The sequence below is a fragment of the Lepisosteus platostomus genome, chromosome 1 (assembly GCF_059453375.1).
Source record: "Lepisosteus platostomus isolate fLepPlt1 chromosome 1, fLepPlt1.hap1, whole genome shotgun sequence".
NCBI lineage: Eukaryota > Metazoa > Chordata > Actinopteri > Semionotiformes > Lepisosteidae > Lepisosteus > Lepisosteus platostomus.
Window position 1 is genome coordinate 16,437,357 of NC_142611.1, and position 19,773 is coordinate 16,457,129.

Here is a 19,773-nt window from a genome sequence, read left to right on the forward strand (position 1 = left end):
TGTTCTGGCCTGGTGAGTGTTCGTTAAGTGGAAGTGAAAACTCTGTCTACATTCACAGCTCATTCACAACAGTGCCCCATGTCCTTAATTGCACTTACTGAAGACATTCAGCCTCCCTAAATTCCATCGAAGACGTATCGGACTTGTTTCGCACCGCAACATGGAAATAGAGCTATACTGGACATATGATTTTTATACATATACTGTTTGTAAGAAAGTATTAATTGAAGCAGCTATACTCGAACCATTAATGAAGGACACTTTGAAGATAACTTTTTTTTCTAGAAACAATAAAGGCGACAAGACAGCTTTCATGACATCTGACAAACCCCCTTGATTATACTACACTCTGCTGGTATTATTATACAGTTTTTTTCTAACTACAGGCCTCTGTGGTGTGTTTTATATAACACTTTTTGCTTCTGAGGGACGCTCGAAACTGCAATGAAAGAAGCTGCATATAACGTGTTCGTTTAAAATAGCCCGTAAGACATTTCGTCATCATGACTATATTTATATCATATCTGTGCTAGAAAAGATTGGCTGCAATGTAATTTACCTTACAGAGAACTCTGCTCGCCTTAAAAAAGATTAAAGGATTGAAATATTCTTATGAAGCCAAACTAACAAAAAAAATAAACTTGTTATATGTAGGCCAGAAAAGGTTGCATTTTCTTGTTATCGTTTCCTCCTTTTTAAATCAACAAAGTTTATTTTCATAACTAGCCTGCGGGAAATGATACCCTCTATTTAATCCTCATGGTAATGCACGAGCATTCAGTAAAACGTGCTTGACAGATGACGCGCTTTCCTATCTTGCAAAAATAAAAAAAAATCTATATGCTTTGCGTCCACTCATATGAGGCAGGGAGCTGGAATGCAGATTCTGCTACTGTTACCAATGGCATCCGCAGCGACAGCCTTGAGCGCCATACAAACAACTGTAGACTAGGACGGGAGCGCAGAGCAGCAGCTCCACTAGGAGACTCTGGTTGGTCCATTAGACATCGGGGAGTGAAGTAGGGATTCCTGGGGACTTGTGTCTCTCTCTCTTTCTGATTCACCGTGCTGGGTCAGAAATAATACCGCTAACAACAAAGATCTTGTAACAGTGGGAAAAGCTATAATGGAGGCACTTCAGAAAACCCTCACTTACCGGGGCGAGACTGGTCCTTACAGAAAACTGCTGCCGGGTAAGGATCTTTTTAACGCTGGGAAACAAGACGAATCGAAATATGTGGACTTGGATGATTTGCTCGATATGAAATCAGAAGGCACAAAGACTGTCAAAGTTACTTTTACCGGTGAAGGAAACCAGCTGGCAATATTTAAATGCAAAAACGATACTCCGAATGCTGGGCTCAAAAGCGCCGGCGACCATGAACGCAATGACAACGCGTCGAATCTCACAACCATGGACTGTAAATCTAATAAACTGGAAACTTCAGGGGGCGTCAGGACGGGAGAGGGTGTAGCGGGCGATATCTCTGGCTCTTTTGCAATAACTTCATCCTCTGAAGTTCCTAAAAATGAAGATTTCGGAGACTTTCACGAAACCGCACTTGAAAAGCGGGGCTCTCTAACTGTATCCAAAAACGAAACTATGCTCAAAGATTTCAAGACAAACTGCACACCGTTAGAAAACAACGAATTAGAATACACTGACATATTTTTAAGTAGAAGTGACTCAGAGGAGACTGTCAGCATTGAGTTAGCAGATGAGCACGCACCAGACAACAACGACGATGAGTCCCACTACATTACAACACACGAAATACAGCTGTCTGAATTAGACCATGATGTCGATTATGATTTTGAGCTGGGGTCCTGTTGGGATTTTGAAGACGATAACTTGGTCTACTCATTTGTGGATTATGCCTCCTTTGACAGCGATGAAACGGTAGAAGGGAGGAAGATACTGGGGGACAGAACTTGTGCGAAAGTGGAAAGCAATCAGGCTCAATCTAATAATACAGTTCGGCGCGCTGGTGGCGGAGCAGCAGTCAGCACTAAGCATGAAAACGATCTATGTGACACGGACAAATGCGCCAGCACAGATGAAAGTCTGTCAAAGCACCAAAACGGCAGTGGGAATTCTGCGGGACAGATTCACCTGTCAATCAAAACAACTTCCAGGGCTATAAATGAGCCTAGCAACGTCCAAGAAAAGGAAAACACTCGTTACGATGCCAAGCACGAGTTAGACATGAGTCGCTATGTTTTTAAAAGCACTGATGCAAAAAGAGGAAAAATAAGTGATAGTGCAAAGTGTTTTATCGCTGCCCCCGGACGCCTACACTTTGGAAGTAAGCTTAAAGGGAAAGATATAAACGAGTACTCCAGTGGTGCGTCCAGTGCAGTGAGCGAACTGGATGATGCAGATAAGGAAGTACGTAATTTAACCGCAAGAGCTTTCAGGAGTTTAGCTTGTCCATACTTTGATGCGATAAATTTTAGCACTTCTAGCGATTCTTCGGCCTCAGAGCATGGTATTGGGTTTAACAGGTGGTCAACGTTTGTTGATCTTAAATATGGAAACATGACACAAGCAAAGGAGCAAAATGTGGTCTCTCATAAAAGTTCGACGTCTACTTTTGAAATTAACAAGGGAGCAGACGGTAAAGGGATTAAAGGGTTGGCTTTAAGCCAGTTAAAAGCGCCTCAGACTAAAATCTTTGCTTTGAATGGCGATGCTTCAGAGCCCCAGAACGCAACATCTACCACTAAGAAAATAGAGTTAGAGGGGAAATTTGAACCAGGTCAGAGTGGGGTTATAACTTTGACAGAAACTTTAAATTTTCGTTGCAACGTTAACGCGGGTGCCCATGAAAACGAATGGCGCGCAAAATGTGCAGAAAATGTCACAGGATCACGTTCCACAGATGGAGTTACAGACACCTTCCCAGTCGAGCTGGGAAGTGAGGCCAGCAAGCAATCCTGCAGCGCAGGGGAAACCATGGAAGGAACACACAAGAAAGCAATATTCGCCACAAGCCTTCTCAAAAATGTCATTTCTAAGAAAATGCAGTTTGAGCAGGAGCGCAAAATGGAAAGGGGTGAGATTTCGGAAGCTTATTCAGGACTCTCTCCCTGTCTACCTTACAAAGAGGTCGAAATCCAAAAAGAAAAGGTAACAGCCAGCGACTCAAGAGGTTTACAAAGGCAAAACTCCAGGTTCTCGGAGGCCAGTTCTGACTTAACTATTGTTTCTCTAGAAGAATTAGGGGACATTGCAGATACTAAGTCTTGCGACCTTAAGGACGATGGTCAGAAGGAAGAGACTTTACCTCTTGCATCAGAAACTAATTTTGATGCTTCTGCTGAAGCTGGATTCGATACTAAAAAAGGAGCATCTGATGCGGCCAAAAGCACTCTGCTTCGCAGCCAAAATAGCGCATTCAGATCCTGGAGGGACGGCGAGCTAGAGTACCAAAAGGAACAGAAAAACAATAAAACTCCGGTGGGGAAATCGTCTTCGTCCGCCGACAACCTGGGAAAAACGAACGCGCAACACGCAGGAGACAGCAGCAAGCTGACTAAAATGTCGCATTTGTTTGTACCGAGCATCCAGCTTCTCTACAACGAGAATGAGTTTGGAAAACCACAGCCCGACAAGGGGTATTCAACTCGAGCAGCGGCTGATCTGGGAGGAGGAGGAAACAACCAGCACAGCGCAGACAACACTCTCCATGTGCCCGATGCTGCTAGAAGCGCGGTAACATCCAAATCACCAGAAATCAAAATAAGCCTGCGGAGCGTGAAAGACAACAAACGCAACCCGTTCAACATTGCTAAGCTCCTGACTCCCAATATAGGCTGCAATGCAGCCAGCTTGATAAAGACAGCTGATGACTTTAAATGCCAAGCGCTCGCTGCATCTTTAAAGGGAGAGTCGTCGGAGAAAGCGCCCCACTTCATGGTCAGAGACATAAGGGATAACAAGTGCAAGCTACAGACTCCAATTCATCAGGTCAGAGACGTGCGCAAACTAGTTAAAAGTTCTTATCACTTCGTTTCTTTGGATAACAACGAAAACAGAGTGGCAGGCGCTGCCGATCTGAGCTCAGAGAACAAACTTTCCCAGCAGGGGCTGTACAGAAACCATGCTTCGCTCTCGCCTATAGTCATAAAGTGCCAGTCGGTGAATACCAATAGTAATGTGAAGCAACCTGGGAATCTAGCTGACAGATCGTCTCCTCAACCACCTGCAGAGGGTGCCACAAACGGAACCTTAATGGTCCATAGGACAACAGGCAGAGTTCCCTTAGCGACTACGGCAAAACAACCCACTAAGAGCGATTCATTCGAGGTGCCTTCTGGGGTGAAAATTGAAACCAGAGCAGCTAAACGGAAACAGGAGAAAATAAACGAAATGCCTGACAGGAAACCAGAATCAAAGATGGCGAACCAAGTCGCCTTGGAGAAACTGAAAGCTGCCGTTAAGACCATGGAGCAGCTGTACGTTTTTGATCGGAACGAGTGGAAACGCAAAACTGAGCCTAGGCCAATTACGGACAGTCACGTCTTGTCACTTATTGCCAGCGAAGAGCAAGGCACAGGAAGACCACCAAACGAATATGAAGAAGAGAGCGGGGGTATAGCTGCCCAAGTACGAGCAAGTAATGCTGAGCGTCTTGTCAGAAGAAACTCTTACCCAAACACGGACAAATCGTCCCCTAGACTATTCGGTGGGTCACCGTTCAATGCTTCACCAAAAAAAGAAGTGAAAGAGAGCCTTAAAATGTTCCATATCCCTCTTATTGGAGAGGACAAGGATGTGTCTAAATCCCAGCCTCTGTCAAGTGGTGCCATCAGTAACAAAAATGTTTTCACCTTCAGCAACAGCCAGAAAGCACCTGCTACCACAGCTATTGCAGGTCATAAAGTATCGCAGCCATATACTCTATCACAAGTACCATTCAGCACAAAAACCTTTGGTCCCAAATGTCCTAAAGTCCCACTGTCATTAAAAATATCTCAGGCCAAGCCTGCTACTGAAGAAAAGGAGAAACCTACCAGCATCGAAACAGAAAAAGCTTTCCCACTGCAGCCTACCACCACAACCACAGCAGATTCGGAGAATTACCTAACGATACCCGTGAAGTCTCACCCCAGCGATGCCAAGCCCGCAGCTACAACCAGCCGAGAGGTACCTGCTGTGTACACCTTCACAGCCACGGGCAGAAAAGCTCCAACCGTCAGCCCACTGGGTCACCCCGGTCAACGGGACCCGAAAAGACTGGAAGACAGCAGTCAGTCACCGAAAAGATCTTCTGTTGTTATGGAGACACGGTCCCCAGATACCCCTACTGCTACCATCTACCATCACTCCCTACCCATTGCAATGTCTGGTCCACAGCCCCAGGTCATCTGCTTCTCACCGTCAGTACCACCACCACCACACGCACCAGCAGTGGATCACTTTCAACAAACACAAAGGAAGATGCTGCTTGACCCAACTACCGGACACTATTACCTTGTGGACACCCCTGTTCAGCCGACTACAAAGAGACTCTTTGATCCAGAAACTGGACAGTATGTGGATGTCCCAATGCCTCAGCAACCGATAACCCCTGTTCCTGTCCCAGTGTCACCTTTAGCACTCAGTCCTGGTGCGTACGGTCCTACATACATGATATACCCTGGTTTTCTGCCAACCACTACTGTGTTGCCCACCAGGACATTACAGACCCAGCTTTCATCGCATTCAGATGCTGAAGAACAAGAGAAGTCAAACAGCAAAGAAACGCTACACATGGGGCAACAGGGCGATGTGGCTTATATGGAAAGTCCTTACTACATCCCCACTGGGAAATCCGTACAAGCACTGCCTATTTCTCAGCATTTAACTACAAGGGGATCCAAGGGATTCTCTGAAGGAAAGCCTGTCATCAGCATCACATCACAGCAAGGTCCAAGAATTATTGCCCCGCCTTCCTTTGATGGAACTACCATGAGTTTTGTAGTGGAGCACAGGTAAAACTACTGGCAACTTTACATGTAAGTCCATCACCTTTCTTTACTTACTGTACCTTTCAATTATACAATGTGTTTTATTGTTTGCTAGCTTCAAACACATTCTTCTTGGAATGGGTGATAATGTCTTGCTATTGTAGGCTACAGGGGTGGATATGTGTTCTTTAGTGATGAGTGGCAGTTATACCATCACAAAAGAAAATAATGACAGTTAGGTGCTTCAGTGTGTATGGTGCTGCAGAGAGTGTAGGATTTTACTGCTAAAAATAAAACAATTTCTAAAAACAAATGTGTTCGTGAGCTGTACGTTTCTTATGCATCTTTTTTTTTTCTGAAACGGTTCAGCAATATTGTTAGGAAAGTTTGAAAATTCAAAATTTGTTGTGCCTAAACAATAATCAGATTATACAGGGGTTCCAACACAGCTATACAGTACTGTAAATGAAGCACTAAACACGTATTATCTCCTATAACAAATAAAAAAATACAATAAAAAGAGGAAAGGCAAACTTTCTACTAAAATCAACAAATACTTTTTTACACGTTGTTTTAAAAACATAATGCTAATGGTTGTTGTTCATAAGAGAAACAGTGTAGTTTCCATGCTCAAATGCAAATTGTTTATGTAAACACATCTTAATACAGGATATCTTTTAAATGTTACAGTTTTATTTATTTTGTACACATGTTGTTCACATGGACTTGTATCATTCTTCTACATTTCCATTCTACATTTGTGCTACAAGTCCATTCCTTCCTATAGGGATCCAGTTGGGATTATGCCATTTTTAGGATGGTGGACTGACTACTACAATCCATTTTATAACACATGTTCTGGGCAAAAACTGTAACTGAAACAATGTTTTCGTAAACTGAATTTAAAATAAGTAGTAAGCTATAATAACACTTAAATATAGTAAAAAAATGACAATATACTTCAGGCACAGAAATGTAGACTTACAGAATAAAATAACACGTTTATAATTGTCATACATTTTGGGGACCTACATTTATCATTACAAATTATTTGGTCACTGTTTCAAGACATAATAATAATAATAATAATAATAATAATAATAATAATAATTCAAGTATCAGTTATAATATATTATAACATATAATATTGTATAAATACTATCCAACACTGTACATAAAGCTTATTTCTAGTAATATCAATAATGTCACCAATCACTCGGAAAGTATTGTGTTTCATCCAGTGTATTCGTACATTAATAATTTAACAGGGACTTAAATGTGGGGAAAGGTATAAATGCAACATCTCTTCATATAATATCTGTGGTACACTGCAAAGAGTGCACATCATTCTGAAAAATTATGTTTCCATTTAAAGCACTGAGAAGTTATTGGACTGTTGTTGGATATAATAAATTTTTCAGTACAATTCTGTATTTTCTCCCTTTATCATATCTGCATTTTATGTGTCTACACAGCAGATAGCATTTGATGATGGAAAAAAAGAAAATATTATTCAGGATAATGACTGGCAGTATTTACACAAAACAATGAGCATATCCCTTACTAATTAGCAAGTATTTGACTAATCAGTTGGTTTAAGTACTGGTATGTTTTATCATTATCAGACAAATATTGCTGTGCACCTCCTTCATCCTAACAACAAGAACAATACAAGGCTATGCAGTGCAATAACATTTTTGTAAAAAGTGAGCATTTTTCATTTTCCATTACAGACAAAATACCTCTTTGTTTTTAAATTGTTTGTCATATTTACTGGACATCAAGGAGCTGCTGAGTTGTGTAATTCTGGTATATACCTGCAGTACAAAAAGGTTGCACCTTTGTTTCAAGGTTACCATACAAAGTGCAGGTCCTTCAAATACAATCTTTATCTTACTGTCAGACGAATCCATCAAAACTCATAGACTCTGGAAAGATTGCACTGTTTACCCACATAAGAACCTTAACGTTCTCCTGGTCAATTTTTAAAGCACTGAATAGTCTAGCTCTAGATGGTTTATTACAATTCTACACTATATATGTCCTAATAGTTAAAAATTTAAACTAATTTTCACTACATCACTTAATATGTAATATACTGTACTGTAGTTTTACTCAGCTTTACTAAATTAATTTACTGAGTCTTTTTCTCTTTCTATTTCTATAGATAGTTGTGTGTAATGCGTGGTAAATGTTTAAATTGTGTAAACACAAAGTTAATGGAAGGAGCTTGCACAAGGAACTGGAAGGTTCTTTTTAATTCTCTGCAAAGTTATTACCACATTCTCAAGTGTACTTTGTTTGATTTTGTTTGGAACATCAATGCATTCTGAAAACAACTCGTACTGGCTGCCTCATGTCATCCAGGTGAATGGAATGGGCTCTTCTATATGTAAAATTCAAGGAATTAACATTATTAATTAATTCCAGTAAGCCTTTTCATGCCTGGTGTAGACCATAATACCGCACTCCAATGTGGTGGCTCTGTGGCTAAGGATCTGCACCTGTAGCTGGAAGGTTGCTGGTTTGAATCCTGCAGCTGGCAGAGGAATCCTACTCTGTTGGGCCCCTGAGCAAATCCCTTAACCCCAACTGCTCCAGGGGTGCTGTATAAATGGTTGACCCTGCGCTTTGACCCCAAGCTTCTCTCCCTGTCTGTGTGTCTCATGGAGAGCAAGCTGGGGTATGCAAAAAGACACATTCCTAATACATAAAATTGGTATAATGTGTATATGGCTAATAAAGTGATCTATATATAAATATGCTGCTAATTTTTTTCAGTAAACGTCTGTAGAGGTATTATATATGGCCTTAACACAATAGTTACTTTTACTTTTATTTTCAGCCATTATCATTATACTTGGTGCATTATTCACCTACACAATGACTTATAATGACCTACACAATGACTTATACTTGCCAGCAGCCATATCACTCTGCAACTCACAACTGGCAACCCACTGAAGCTCAGCAGGTGTGAGCCTGGTCAGTACCTGGATGGGAGACCTCCTGGGAAAAACTAAGGTTGCTGCTGGAAGAGGTGTTAGTGAGGCCAGCAGGGGACGCTCACCCTGTGGTCCATGTGGGTCCTAATGCCCCAGTATAGTGACGGGGACACTATACTGTAAACAGGCGCTGTCCTTCGGATGAGATGTAAAACCGAGGTCCTGACTCTCTGTGGTCATTAAAAATCCCAGGGCGTTTCTCGAAAAGAGTAGGGGTGTAACCCCGGCGTCCTGGCAAAATTTCCCATTGCCCCTTACCAATCATGGCGTCCTAATAATCCCCATCTATGAATTGGCTTCATTACTCTGCTCTCCTCCTCACTAATAGCTGATGTGTGGTGAGCGTTCTGGTGCACTATGGCTACTGTCGCATCATCCAGGCGGATGCTGCACATTGGTGGTGGTGGAGGGGAGTCCCCATTACCTGTAAATCGCTTTGAGTGGAGTGTCCAGAAAAGCGCTATGTAAGTGTAAGCAATTATTATTATTATTATTATAAAAAATCATGGATTGTATTTTTTACTTCTTACATTTCGTAATATTATTCAGAGGCAAAAGAAATAAGAAGAATGTTCACTGTCTTAACCTCTTTAGAGGAAGAGGTTTATAGCACTAAATAAGGCAAGACAAAAACAACAACAACAATGTTTCAACTTGCAAGTGATCTCATTTTGTTTATGTAACCAGTAACCACATCTACCGGTCAACATTTTTTTCCTGAAGCAGTAAATACATGTTGGATGAGATTTTGTTAAAATAATTTTAAACAAGTCTCAGAACTGCCTCACCTTTCTACTACAATGCAAGTATTTTAAAAGCACATATGGATTTCTTGTTGTTTTAAAATGTATTCTTGATTATTCTTTGTTTATTTACTGTATTTTTGAGTCATTTAAAATCACTCCCTGAAACACAGACGTTTTCAAAAATAGAATCAGATATGAAATGCCACTTGGAAAATTACTTGCAAGTACAGTAATACTAATTTCTATGTTGTTGATAATAAGATCTTTCATAAACAGAGTGGCTAACCAATAACAATTTAAAATTAAAACCTTTTTTCACAGAACAGTGAAATTTGCAGGGGATGAGGTGTTTTTTTACCTTTCCTGTGAAACAAATACTTTTCAATATGCACAATTGTAATTTGTATAATTTTATTTGGAACCTTAATACTGTCTTAGGAAAAACAAAAATTCCCTCTGATATTTACTGGAATAACCCAGCATGAACATGGCCTGTGAACATGGTGTTATGCAGCTTTGTCGCAAAGGTTATTTGTACTGTGTATGCTCTCACTAGAAATATTCCTATATACTTATTCGTGTACGTGGAGTATTACATGCGGACTTATAATATGAAATCATGTGAATGCTCAGAATTACTTTTCAAAATCATTACGTGAAGGAGTGGCGCAGTCGTTAGCATTGCCACGTCAGAGTGCTGGGAGACCCGGGTTCAATTCCAGACCTGGGTGCTGTCTGGGTGGAGTTTGTATGTTCTCACCCTGTTCATGTGGGTTTCTTCCCACAGTCCAAACGACATACTGATAAGTTGGCTTCTGGAAAAATTGGCCCTTGTGTGAATGTGTCTGTGTGTGCCCTGTGATGGTCTGGCGTCTCATTGAGGGTGTGTCCTGCTTGTGCCCATTACTTACTGGGATAGGCTCCAGCTCCCCAATGGCCCTGAATTAGAAGAAATGGCTAGAAGATGGATGTAATCGCAAAAAAGGATTTAACTATACATTGTAAGGGTGAATGGCATAGAAGACTCAGCAAACTGTTGTTTTGTAAACAGAGGTGAATGTCAATAATGAATGCAATATCTGTGCTAGGGGGAAGAGGGGGTGCATCTTTCAGATAGTGGCAATATTAAAAGGTCATGCAATGCAAAGTATTTGTTGTGCTGATGCAGAAGGACTACAGCTGCTCTAAGTAATCAGACACACGCTGTTGGGCTACACTCTAGTTCTAGGTCACCTTTTTATAGGGTGGCTTTTTTAAAGAAGGAAAGAGAGAGGGCAATTGAGAAAGAAAATCAAAGCCCCAGCTTTGGTACAGTACATTAACTTAATGTTGCGTATACTGAATATTAGAGATGTAACGGATATAAAATATTTCTCTGTGGAGCCTCATGAGAAAACAGTTCTGAATTTTGTTCTCACAGCAAAGTGAGAGGATACATGAAAATGTTGTAAGTCTTTGAGTAGTAGTATAATTGTGTTTATCATATCTCAAGTGAAAAGAGGAAAGGTTGTGTAAAATACAGAAAATTTCATTGTTCATCTGCCGTGTCAAGTGGGTAATGGACAGGCCATTGGCTTATGGGTATTAAAATGTGGTTTTGAAGTAATTTGAAAAAGTAATTCTGAACTTAGTAATTCTATTTGAAAGTTATTGTTAGGTTACATCAAAGTGTAAACTCTTAATACTGTATATTGCAAGTCATAATGTAACGGGATAATATGGGTTATAAAGATACTGGGTAAAATGCTATATAATATACACACACTGTTTGTGTAAAGGCTAAATAAAGAGTGTATTTACAGACTATTACACTGTATATTGGTTTGCTCCAGACATTTTCATTATCATTCTATTTTGCCTTGTGGTACTGTACAGTATATGGCACAGACCAAATATGGAAGGTTTTATGATACTACTACTATTGATGTTACAAACAAAACAAAATACACTATTAATTTGAATATGGCCTTAAGGACACAGGGAGTATTATAGGTATATAGACCTCCCCTTGTACAAATTGTATTTGACCAAATCATTTTTAATCCTTTACAGACACTGACATTTAGAAAATGGTATTCAATATTATGTTAAATGTAATAATTTAAGAAGTGCATAACAATAGTAATTCTATCTTGAGTGTGTAAAGACATGCTGTATCAGGTAATTCAAAAGTTTAAAAAAAGTTTAAGTCTTCAGGCATTCTTAATTAAATCAATTACCTGGACTCCTATACATTAAAATTATGGTCTATACTGGAAGTTTACAAGCTAAAATAGCACAGTCTGCACCATATAAAAAGGCTGTATTTATTTTTTACATTTAAATTGTCTGTTTGTAATAAATTATTTAAGACTGATTCACCATTGGGCATGGTTATTTTATGAATGGTAGTTAAAATATATACAGTATGTTAATTTTGACTAGTAAAAACTTAAGAGTCATCCTTGCATATTAGAAAATATTTAGAAAACTGTTTATCTCTGTTTCTGATTACTTTCCCTAATAGGAAAACATATGGAAGTACAACAAAACTATGTTACAAGGCCCAATTACATATATATTATCAGATAGTTTAAATGTCTCTTTTGTTGTTTTTTATATTTTTGATTTTAGTATGTCATTATTTTTTAACAGAAGGCATTTTTCACATCAATCGTGTGTACTGTGAAGACAAAGTATTTTTTTGAAGAAATTGTCTTCATCTGAGTTATCTTTGAATCCTGTCTTTAAAGGAAGAAAGGGAAAATGCAGTAAATTGAAAGGTTTAAGCAGGAGGGGAGAATGGGGCAGCATGAGTCTGCCCTGTGCCACTTTGCAGTAAACGTTTCACATTCCTCCACCCCCCACAGTTTGTGGTCCAATTAAATTCTTTCACTACAGCTGTTGTCCTGCCAGGACAATGTTTTACCCTTGCTGAATGACCATTATGAGTATACTTCAGATGCTGAGAACGGCAAAGTCCAAGTTCAGTTCTCTGTTAGGTGTCAAATAACACTGAGAATAGTAAGCCCCAAGGAATAAAATACACTGGATAGAATGAGCTATTACTTGCCAGGTGCTTACCCTAAGTGATACAGGATTGTGGCCAATGAAATGAGCACGTCATTCTGACCATCACATCCATCCCAATCCAACAGTTGAACAGGCTTGGCCGGGACATTTTTAAGCCACAGCCACTGGTTTCCAATACAGCTACGAAACTTGAAAGACATTCGCCGGCTGCCACTTACCATAGAGGAAGTGTTCAACGATGAATATACCTTTTCTCCTGGTCTAGCTGCCAAGGAATGGTACCTTAAATTTTTTTCCAACATTGTTTATCTTGTTTTCCTTTATAAAATGAATATGGTTTCTAAAAAAAAAGTTCCTTTCACCTAATTGTAATTGGGCTGCCCTGTGCTCCTGAAATAGTTTTATTGTGTACTGCTGGAGTATCTGCATTCTGACTTTGAATGTAAGAGAGCACTAGCCACTCTCAGAGTGAAATTATTTGAGAGGCTTCTGGTTTTTGTAGTGGTTCTTAACAGTTCTCGAAGGACTAAACATCCCCTTACGTACCTCTGTTCTTATCTTTATGCAGGAGCAAGTAACGAAGAATCTTCTCGCAATTCTGAAGAGTGCGTGGTACTGTCAAGCTGTTTCTTAAGTAACTTTTTCCACCAGAAACCTGTTCCATCATCTTTTTCTTTAGCGTTCAGAACCCCACCTTCATACCAACCGTTTCCTGCCTTTTTTGTTACTTTTTGCAGCATGCATATATCTTTGAAACTGTAGCACCCTGACAACTGCTTATCTGTTAACTATATCATCCTGCTTTGTAAATCATTGCATTGAATTCAGTATTTAGGTCAACTCTGGGTTTTTCTTGAAAACCATATTAACTGCAGCGTTACGTATCAAGAAAATTTTAGTCACCGCTTTAAGCCAATGCAATCTTTTGATACCCTGTATTACGTCTTCCTTTTCATTTGCCTAAAATCTCAGTGTGTGATACTGGAAAAACACATGAAATTTGCATTGGAGCCCCCTGCTGGGAAGTTTAATACAATCAGTATTCCTAACATCTTTCCGTCAGATACAATGATCTCAGTTTGCAAACTTGCGTGAGTTATTAAATAATAGAATAAAAGCATTCACCATTTATGAATTATAAGGGCCCTGATTCAATTAATGTTTTTTTTTTCTTGGGATTGGTAAAGGCTGCACTCATGTGCCTTATAGTTCAAATTCAATAAATGTAGTAAAAATACCAGCTATATTCTGTTACATATTATTCATGAGGGAAATCAATATCCAAGAATCAGAAGCTTTGTGAATGTTTATCGAGTATGTCATGTTATTTGCCAAACCACTTCATACCGTATGGTGTCGTGGGAAGCCGGATAACTCCCTACTCTTCTCGAGAAATGCCTGGGGATCTTTAATGACCACTGAGAGTCAGGACCTTGGTTTAACGTCTCATCCAAAAGACGGCGCCCACTACAGTATAGTGACCCCACCATTATACCGGGCATTAGGACCCACACAGATCGCAGGGTGGGTTCCCCCCACTGATCCCACTAACACCACTTCCAGCAGCAACCATAGCTTCCTAGGAGGTCTCGCATCCAGGGACTGACCAGGCTCAACCCTGCTTAGCTTCAGTGGGTAGCCAGTTGAGAGCTGCAGGGTGATATGATTGGTGGCTATAGTTTATTGAGTATTTTAAGTATAATAAGTTTTGGATTAATTACCTTAGTGAAGGGGCACCCCCTGGGCAAAAGCAAAAAGAGATGTTTGCCGATACATATAGCGGTTTTCGGTAATGATTATGATAAGGAACAGGCTGGGTGAGATTTGTTGTCATTATCCCATTCGAACTTCACTTAATAACTTCCGTTTAATGATGTAAAGGCTAAGTCCAAATATGTTTTTTATACGAATATTAGATTAGATTCAGTTTAGTGAGCAGTTTACTATTAGATTAGATTGAGCTCAGCAGCTGTCTTACAATAATTAGAATTTTTGGTAGTTAACTAGTAAAATGTACAGTACATAAAACAGGCATACTCAGTAATCCATGTTTAACACTTTAAGGTTTTAATCTAAATTATTGGACACCTTAAAACTTGGAACTTCACCATAAAAAGGAAACGGATCTTAATTTGTAGCTTTTTTTCCTGCCAGTACAGTATGTGTAATTTCATAAAGAAAGGAAGAATATTAATCATGTTTTGGGTTATTTTTTAGGAGTGCTGGAAAAATAAAATTAAAATGCATTACACAGGATTTATGAATAATTAAGTATGCTGTAAAGAGTGGTTGCTTTTACTTTTCAACTTTTTATCAGTTTGCTTTGAACTGTAAGGTCCCCTAATGTCTTCATTAGAATTCTCTGAATGCAACTTTTGACTTACTTTCAACTACATAGTTTAATTTTAGGAATTGCAGGCGTGTTTCATATCACTTTCCAATGATTAACCTTCAGAGCAAAACATGCCTTACACCAGTCCAACACTCCCCAGCTCTCCCACAGCTTGAACTGATACATTAGAGTAGAGAACCATTAAACCGTTCAGATGACTGGCTGTTATGTCTGACAGTCTCGGGTTACAACTTGAAAATCCACGTAGGTCAAATTTTATTGCAGCCTGCAGACTACCAAAATGTCCTTCCCTTCAATCTCATTTCTCTTTCATACTCTATTTTCACTGGAGACAGCAAGTGAGATAATACTAGAGTATGACCTGGGGAAGTGTCTTTTCTTTGCCAGGGGGATGGAATTTAGTCTCAGCAAATTAGCATTATTATTATTTTTTCACTGTCCTTTTAATTGAAGAACAACACTGGGCCTGACACCCTGTGGTCCTTCTTTAAAAGAGTGCCACAAAATCACTTTTTCACATAGTACCGTAATTGCATAGTACTGCTTTCTACAGTACGTAGTGCTGTACCTGTTTCACGGTGACGTGAAATGCTTAGGAAATTGTGTGTTAGGCAATATCCTCCAGGTATGGGTTTCAACTATAGAGAAGCACATGTAAGTCATGTGTTTCTTTCTTCAGCTATAGCCCAGACAGATTTGGGTTTGATTCAACCAAATCTCACAAGCCCTAATTGGGCTTGTCGTGGGTGCTACTTGGGCAGAAAGGCTCCAAGTAGAAGCAGCAGGTGGGGCCAGCTGTAATGGTGACTGACTAGGGGACAGCCTCCCCTATGGGTCACTGTACAAGCAATGTCCCCGCGTCCCATTGGAGGTGACCTGACTGGATGAAGTGTTGCTGTACAATGTGATTTTAAAGGAGCCTGTGACACTTTTCTCAAGAGGAACGAGGAGTGTGCTAGACTAGTGTTGCGGCTGAATTTCAAGGACTGGTTAAAAAATAATAGTGGTGGGAATTTAGCAAGAATAAATGTAATCTCCCCTGCAGGATTTGGTAACATATTACTTCTCTTTCCTATTTATAGAAAGATAAATATTTGGGGACCCAACATCTTACAAAATGTCTTTGACAGAAAAAAATAACACTAAGAAAGCAAATGAATAAAACTAGTAAATGAATGCAGGCATATTTTTCTAGTCCTTTAAATGAAGTATATGTTTGCTTCTATTTGTTATACATGTTGAGCCCTCTTTATCCTCTAAATTCTTTTTTTTAAATATTAATATGTCACCTAGTCAATTAAGCTCCTACATTAGTGAAGTGATAAGGATATTATGCTACATGCTGTTTTACATGGAAAAAAACATTTTGATATTAAATTATCCCCTGAACAAAATCCAAAAGACATACTGTATGCTGAAAAACATTTTAGGTAAACAAATAAATATGATTACATAAACAAAATTGCTGGATGTTAGCTGTAGATATATTGTAAGACAAATGCGCAACTAATATCATTCCCTCTATCTATAATCATGCTTATAGCATTCCCAGATCAAAATTAATTGAATCAAGGCTTTTCTCAAAATTACCCAGATCTGACATACTGTATAATATCTTACTGTTTGGCTTAATAATTGAAACAAAATAATTGAGTCATTGTCATAGAAAAGTGTGTAGTGAATTTATACTTTTGTGAATTGGGTTGCTGTGTCATGAAAGTTTTAATTCATACTTTTATTTACTTGGGAAAAAATACATTTCCATGAAATGGAAATTGAAAGGTTTGACGGCCGGTGGTTTTACTACAACTTATTGGGCTACTTTCTTTGCAGAGCTTGAATGCAAAAGAGCAAGCTGTATTACATTTTTCATTGCAGCCTCTTATGCAGTAAAAAAGAATCACTGGCTGTACTGTGCAATAAAAAAGTTCTAGAATACTGAATTTGGACATGTTGTGGAAAAGTGACATGTTATTGTAATACTAATATAGTTTTTCAGTTAAGAATAATATTCTGAATGAGGCATTACAAAGAAAAAAATTAAACTTGGGCTTTTTCTTAGTTACCCTTTTGCACATTTTAAGCTACACTGTGCACTTGCTCCTAAAATCTGTAGTGCTTTTTGAAGATTTTTGTATAGCCTCTGAAGATCCCATATAACTCATGTTTGAATATGCATAGGTTGCAGTTTTATTTTTTATTACTCTAAATTTAATACAAAGAGTGGGTATGTGGAACTGCTGGCCAGTCTGTGTACCTACAGTCACGTAAATATTGTTCAAAGTTGTCTGTGATTATAATTTTCAACGTAACACCATATATATTTGTAAAAGGTGCTTCGTGAACAAATTCCATAGCACAATTTTCCAGGTTTGCACTTAGAGTTCTCAGGTTTTTCCTTGACTGCAACACTTGAAAAATAATTACACCTCTATGGAAGCTAAAACAAACAGCACAATTTATATTTTTTTAAAGCTAGGTTGAAGTGTGTGTTCCTTTTTTCCATGAATGAAAAAAAAATATGTGATGCTAAAATGAAACAAAATGACAGCACTTACTGAAATGTTACTGTTGAGGAAGAATTGGTATAAGCGTTGTTTTCTTCATTATGTCTTGACAATCTTGACTTTACTTAATGCTTTGTTGCATTAACATGCTGCTAAGAAACAGCTTATAGTTAAGAAGTCTGTCTGTATTCGTTTATGAATAAGAGTTTATTTTCTTATATATTTTTTTTGTGTTTTGCTTTCAAAAATCCTGAGCAATAATTTGATCAACTGTGGCCTAAGTGCTCACCATCTGTAACAACGCAAGGCGTAGATAAATGCCAAACTATGGAATACACGTTCTGAAGCACAGCGAATAAGTGAGGTTAATTCAGTAGCTTTTCGCCAGTTTGATCTACTTTTGTATGTGAGAGCCCAGTTACTTTCCCAGACTAACTGAGACTAACTCATGCACAAGAAAATGTTGCTGGTTTACACTGTTCGTGAACAACATTCAACAAAAGCACTTGACAAATCATATTTTGCCAAGCTTTGTGCGCTGCTTAACAAACTTTAACATAACTTTAATTGTGGTTCATATTCTCAGTTGCATTGCAGTGAGTTATTTTTTCTAATTTATACTACAGGCTCCCATTTCCCTTTTCCTGCGCCCTTAAAACAGAGCTGTCCAGCTCCTTTGATTTTAACTTGCTGAAAAAAAAACATATTTACATAAAAACGTCAATGCTTGCTTTCCAAAGACAGAACCTGTTTCATGCTGTCAAGTGTTTACAATGTTTTTCGAGGTTTGTAAAGGTTTGGGTAGGACTGTGGAGAGTAATGTGTAGAGGGCAAGAGTCATGTAGTAAAAGGCCTGACCTGGGCACAATATACTCAGTACGGCAAACAGGACTGACCTTCTGTTGGGGAGGAATGTTATTGTGCTGTTGGGGCAGAGGATGGAATGGCGACACTGAGGAATGAAAGAGTGGAGGATGCCGAGTTTTCAGAGGAACTGTGGTGAGAGAATTGCACTAGCAGAGTGTTGCACTGGAGATAAAAAGAAAAATACAATGCAAAAAATGGATTGAACTTTTTTTGTGTCAGCAATAAATGGATTTTGCAAGCAGATGTATGTTTTAAAAGCTGTCCAATAAATATGACACTTTTTTCCAGTAGTACTGTTTGTGTTTATTTTTTTTTCTTTACAACAATGTGTCGAAACATCTGCCTTGTACATTGTCTTATGCCTCTTGACCAGTTAAGATGTCTCAATCAGTCATGATGTTGAAGTATTACTGGCTACCCAAAGCCACAGACCACAGAACTATGATTTTGGGGAGAAATCTTATTCTGTTTCCCAGTCAGCATTCATAGGAATGAAATTCTGACTACTACTTTTTTAGACCCATTCAAAAGATTTCAAAGATTAAAAAACTTCAAAATGGTTTTAGATATTAATTTTAGAGTTCAGTCATTAGTAAATTAACCGTAGTACAAAATAAATGTTATATCCAAACGCACAGGATGCTCAAACATGGCCTATCCCAAAAACTGATACTCCTCCCTAGTATATTTCTTAATAATGGTTAACTGATCTACTGTATAGACAGATATACGACAGATATAGAGAGACCTTTTAAATTTAAAAGTTCTGAAATAAACTTAACAGCAAGCAAATCTAACACTGTAAAATGAAAGGAAGGTTTGATCATTGTGGGCAGCCTTCTGATTCTTTGTGGATTGAGGTGCCTAATGGTTGAAATCTCACCCTTCTTGTGCTAAAGTTCAGACTGCACATTTGTGGGTTTGTTGTTGCAGTAACCATGGAACTGGTATGCCTGACTAGCACCTTCTAGCTCACAGCTGCTAGCCCAACACTCCTGAAGAATCTCTATTAATGCCCAGTTGTTGCACTCAAATGCCTTCAGCCAACAAGTGTAGTTTCTAATGTCATGCGTGCTATACAAGTAGAAGCAAGTCATTTATTACTGCTACAGGGGAGGACCAAATGTGTTGCCATCCATGTTCCGACTGAAAACATTCAATCCAAGCATGAATTGTTAGCAATGAAAATGTTCCATGTTTGCCATTCCTGTTTCATTTACTGTAGGTACAGTTCTACAAAGCTGCACTAAGATTTAACATGACAAAATACTTGACATTGATCTATTTAACATTGGAATTAAGATTTGGTAACATATTACATATTAGAAAAA

At 38.8% G+C, this 19,773-nt stretch overlaps 1 protein-coding gene across 1 annotated transcript; it reads left to right on the top strand.

Moving 5' to 3' along the window:
- Nucleotides 1–931: 931 nt before the first annotated feature.
- On the top strand, nt 932–18,732 carry c1h4orf54 (chromosome 1 C4orf54 homolog). Its single transcript, XM_088625808.1, has 2 exons — nt 932–6,000; nt 13,284–18,732. Exon 1 carries the CDS (start codon nt 1,127–1,129, stop codon nt 5,978–5,980), a length of 4,854 nt encoding a protein of 1,617 aa, XP_088481934.1. The 5' UTR covers nt 932–1,126; the 3' UTR covers nt 5,981–6,000; nt 13,284–18,732.
- Nucleotides 18,733–19,773: the final 1,041 nt, after the last annotated feature.

Coding starts and splice junctions, on each gene's coding strand:
- c1h4orf54 (XM_088625808.1), top strand. CDS start 1,127: ATGGAGGCACTTCAGAAAACCCTCACTTACCGGGGCGAGACTGGTCCT.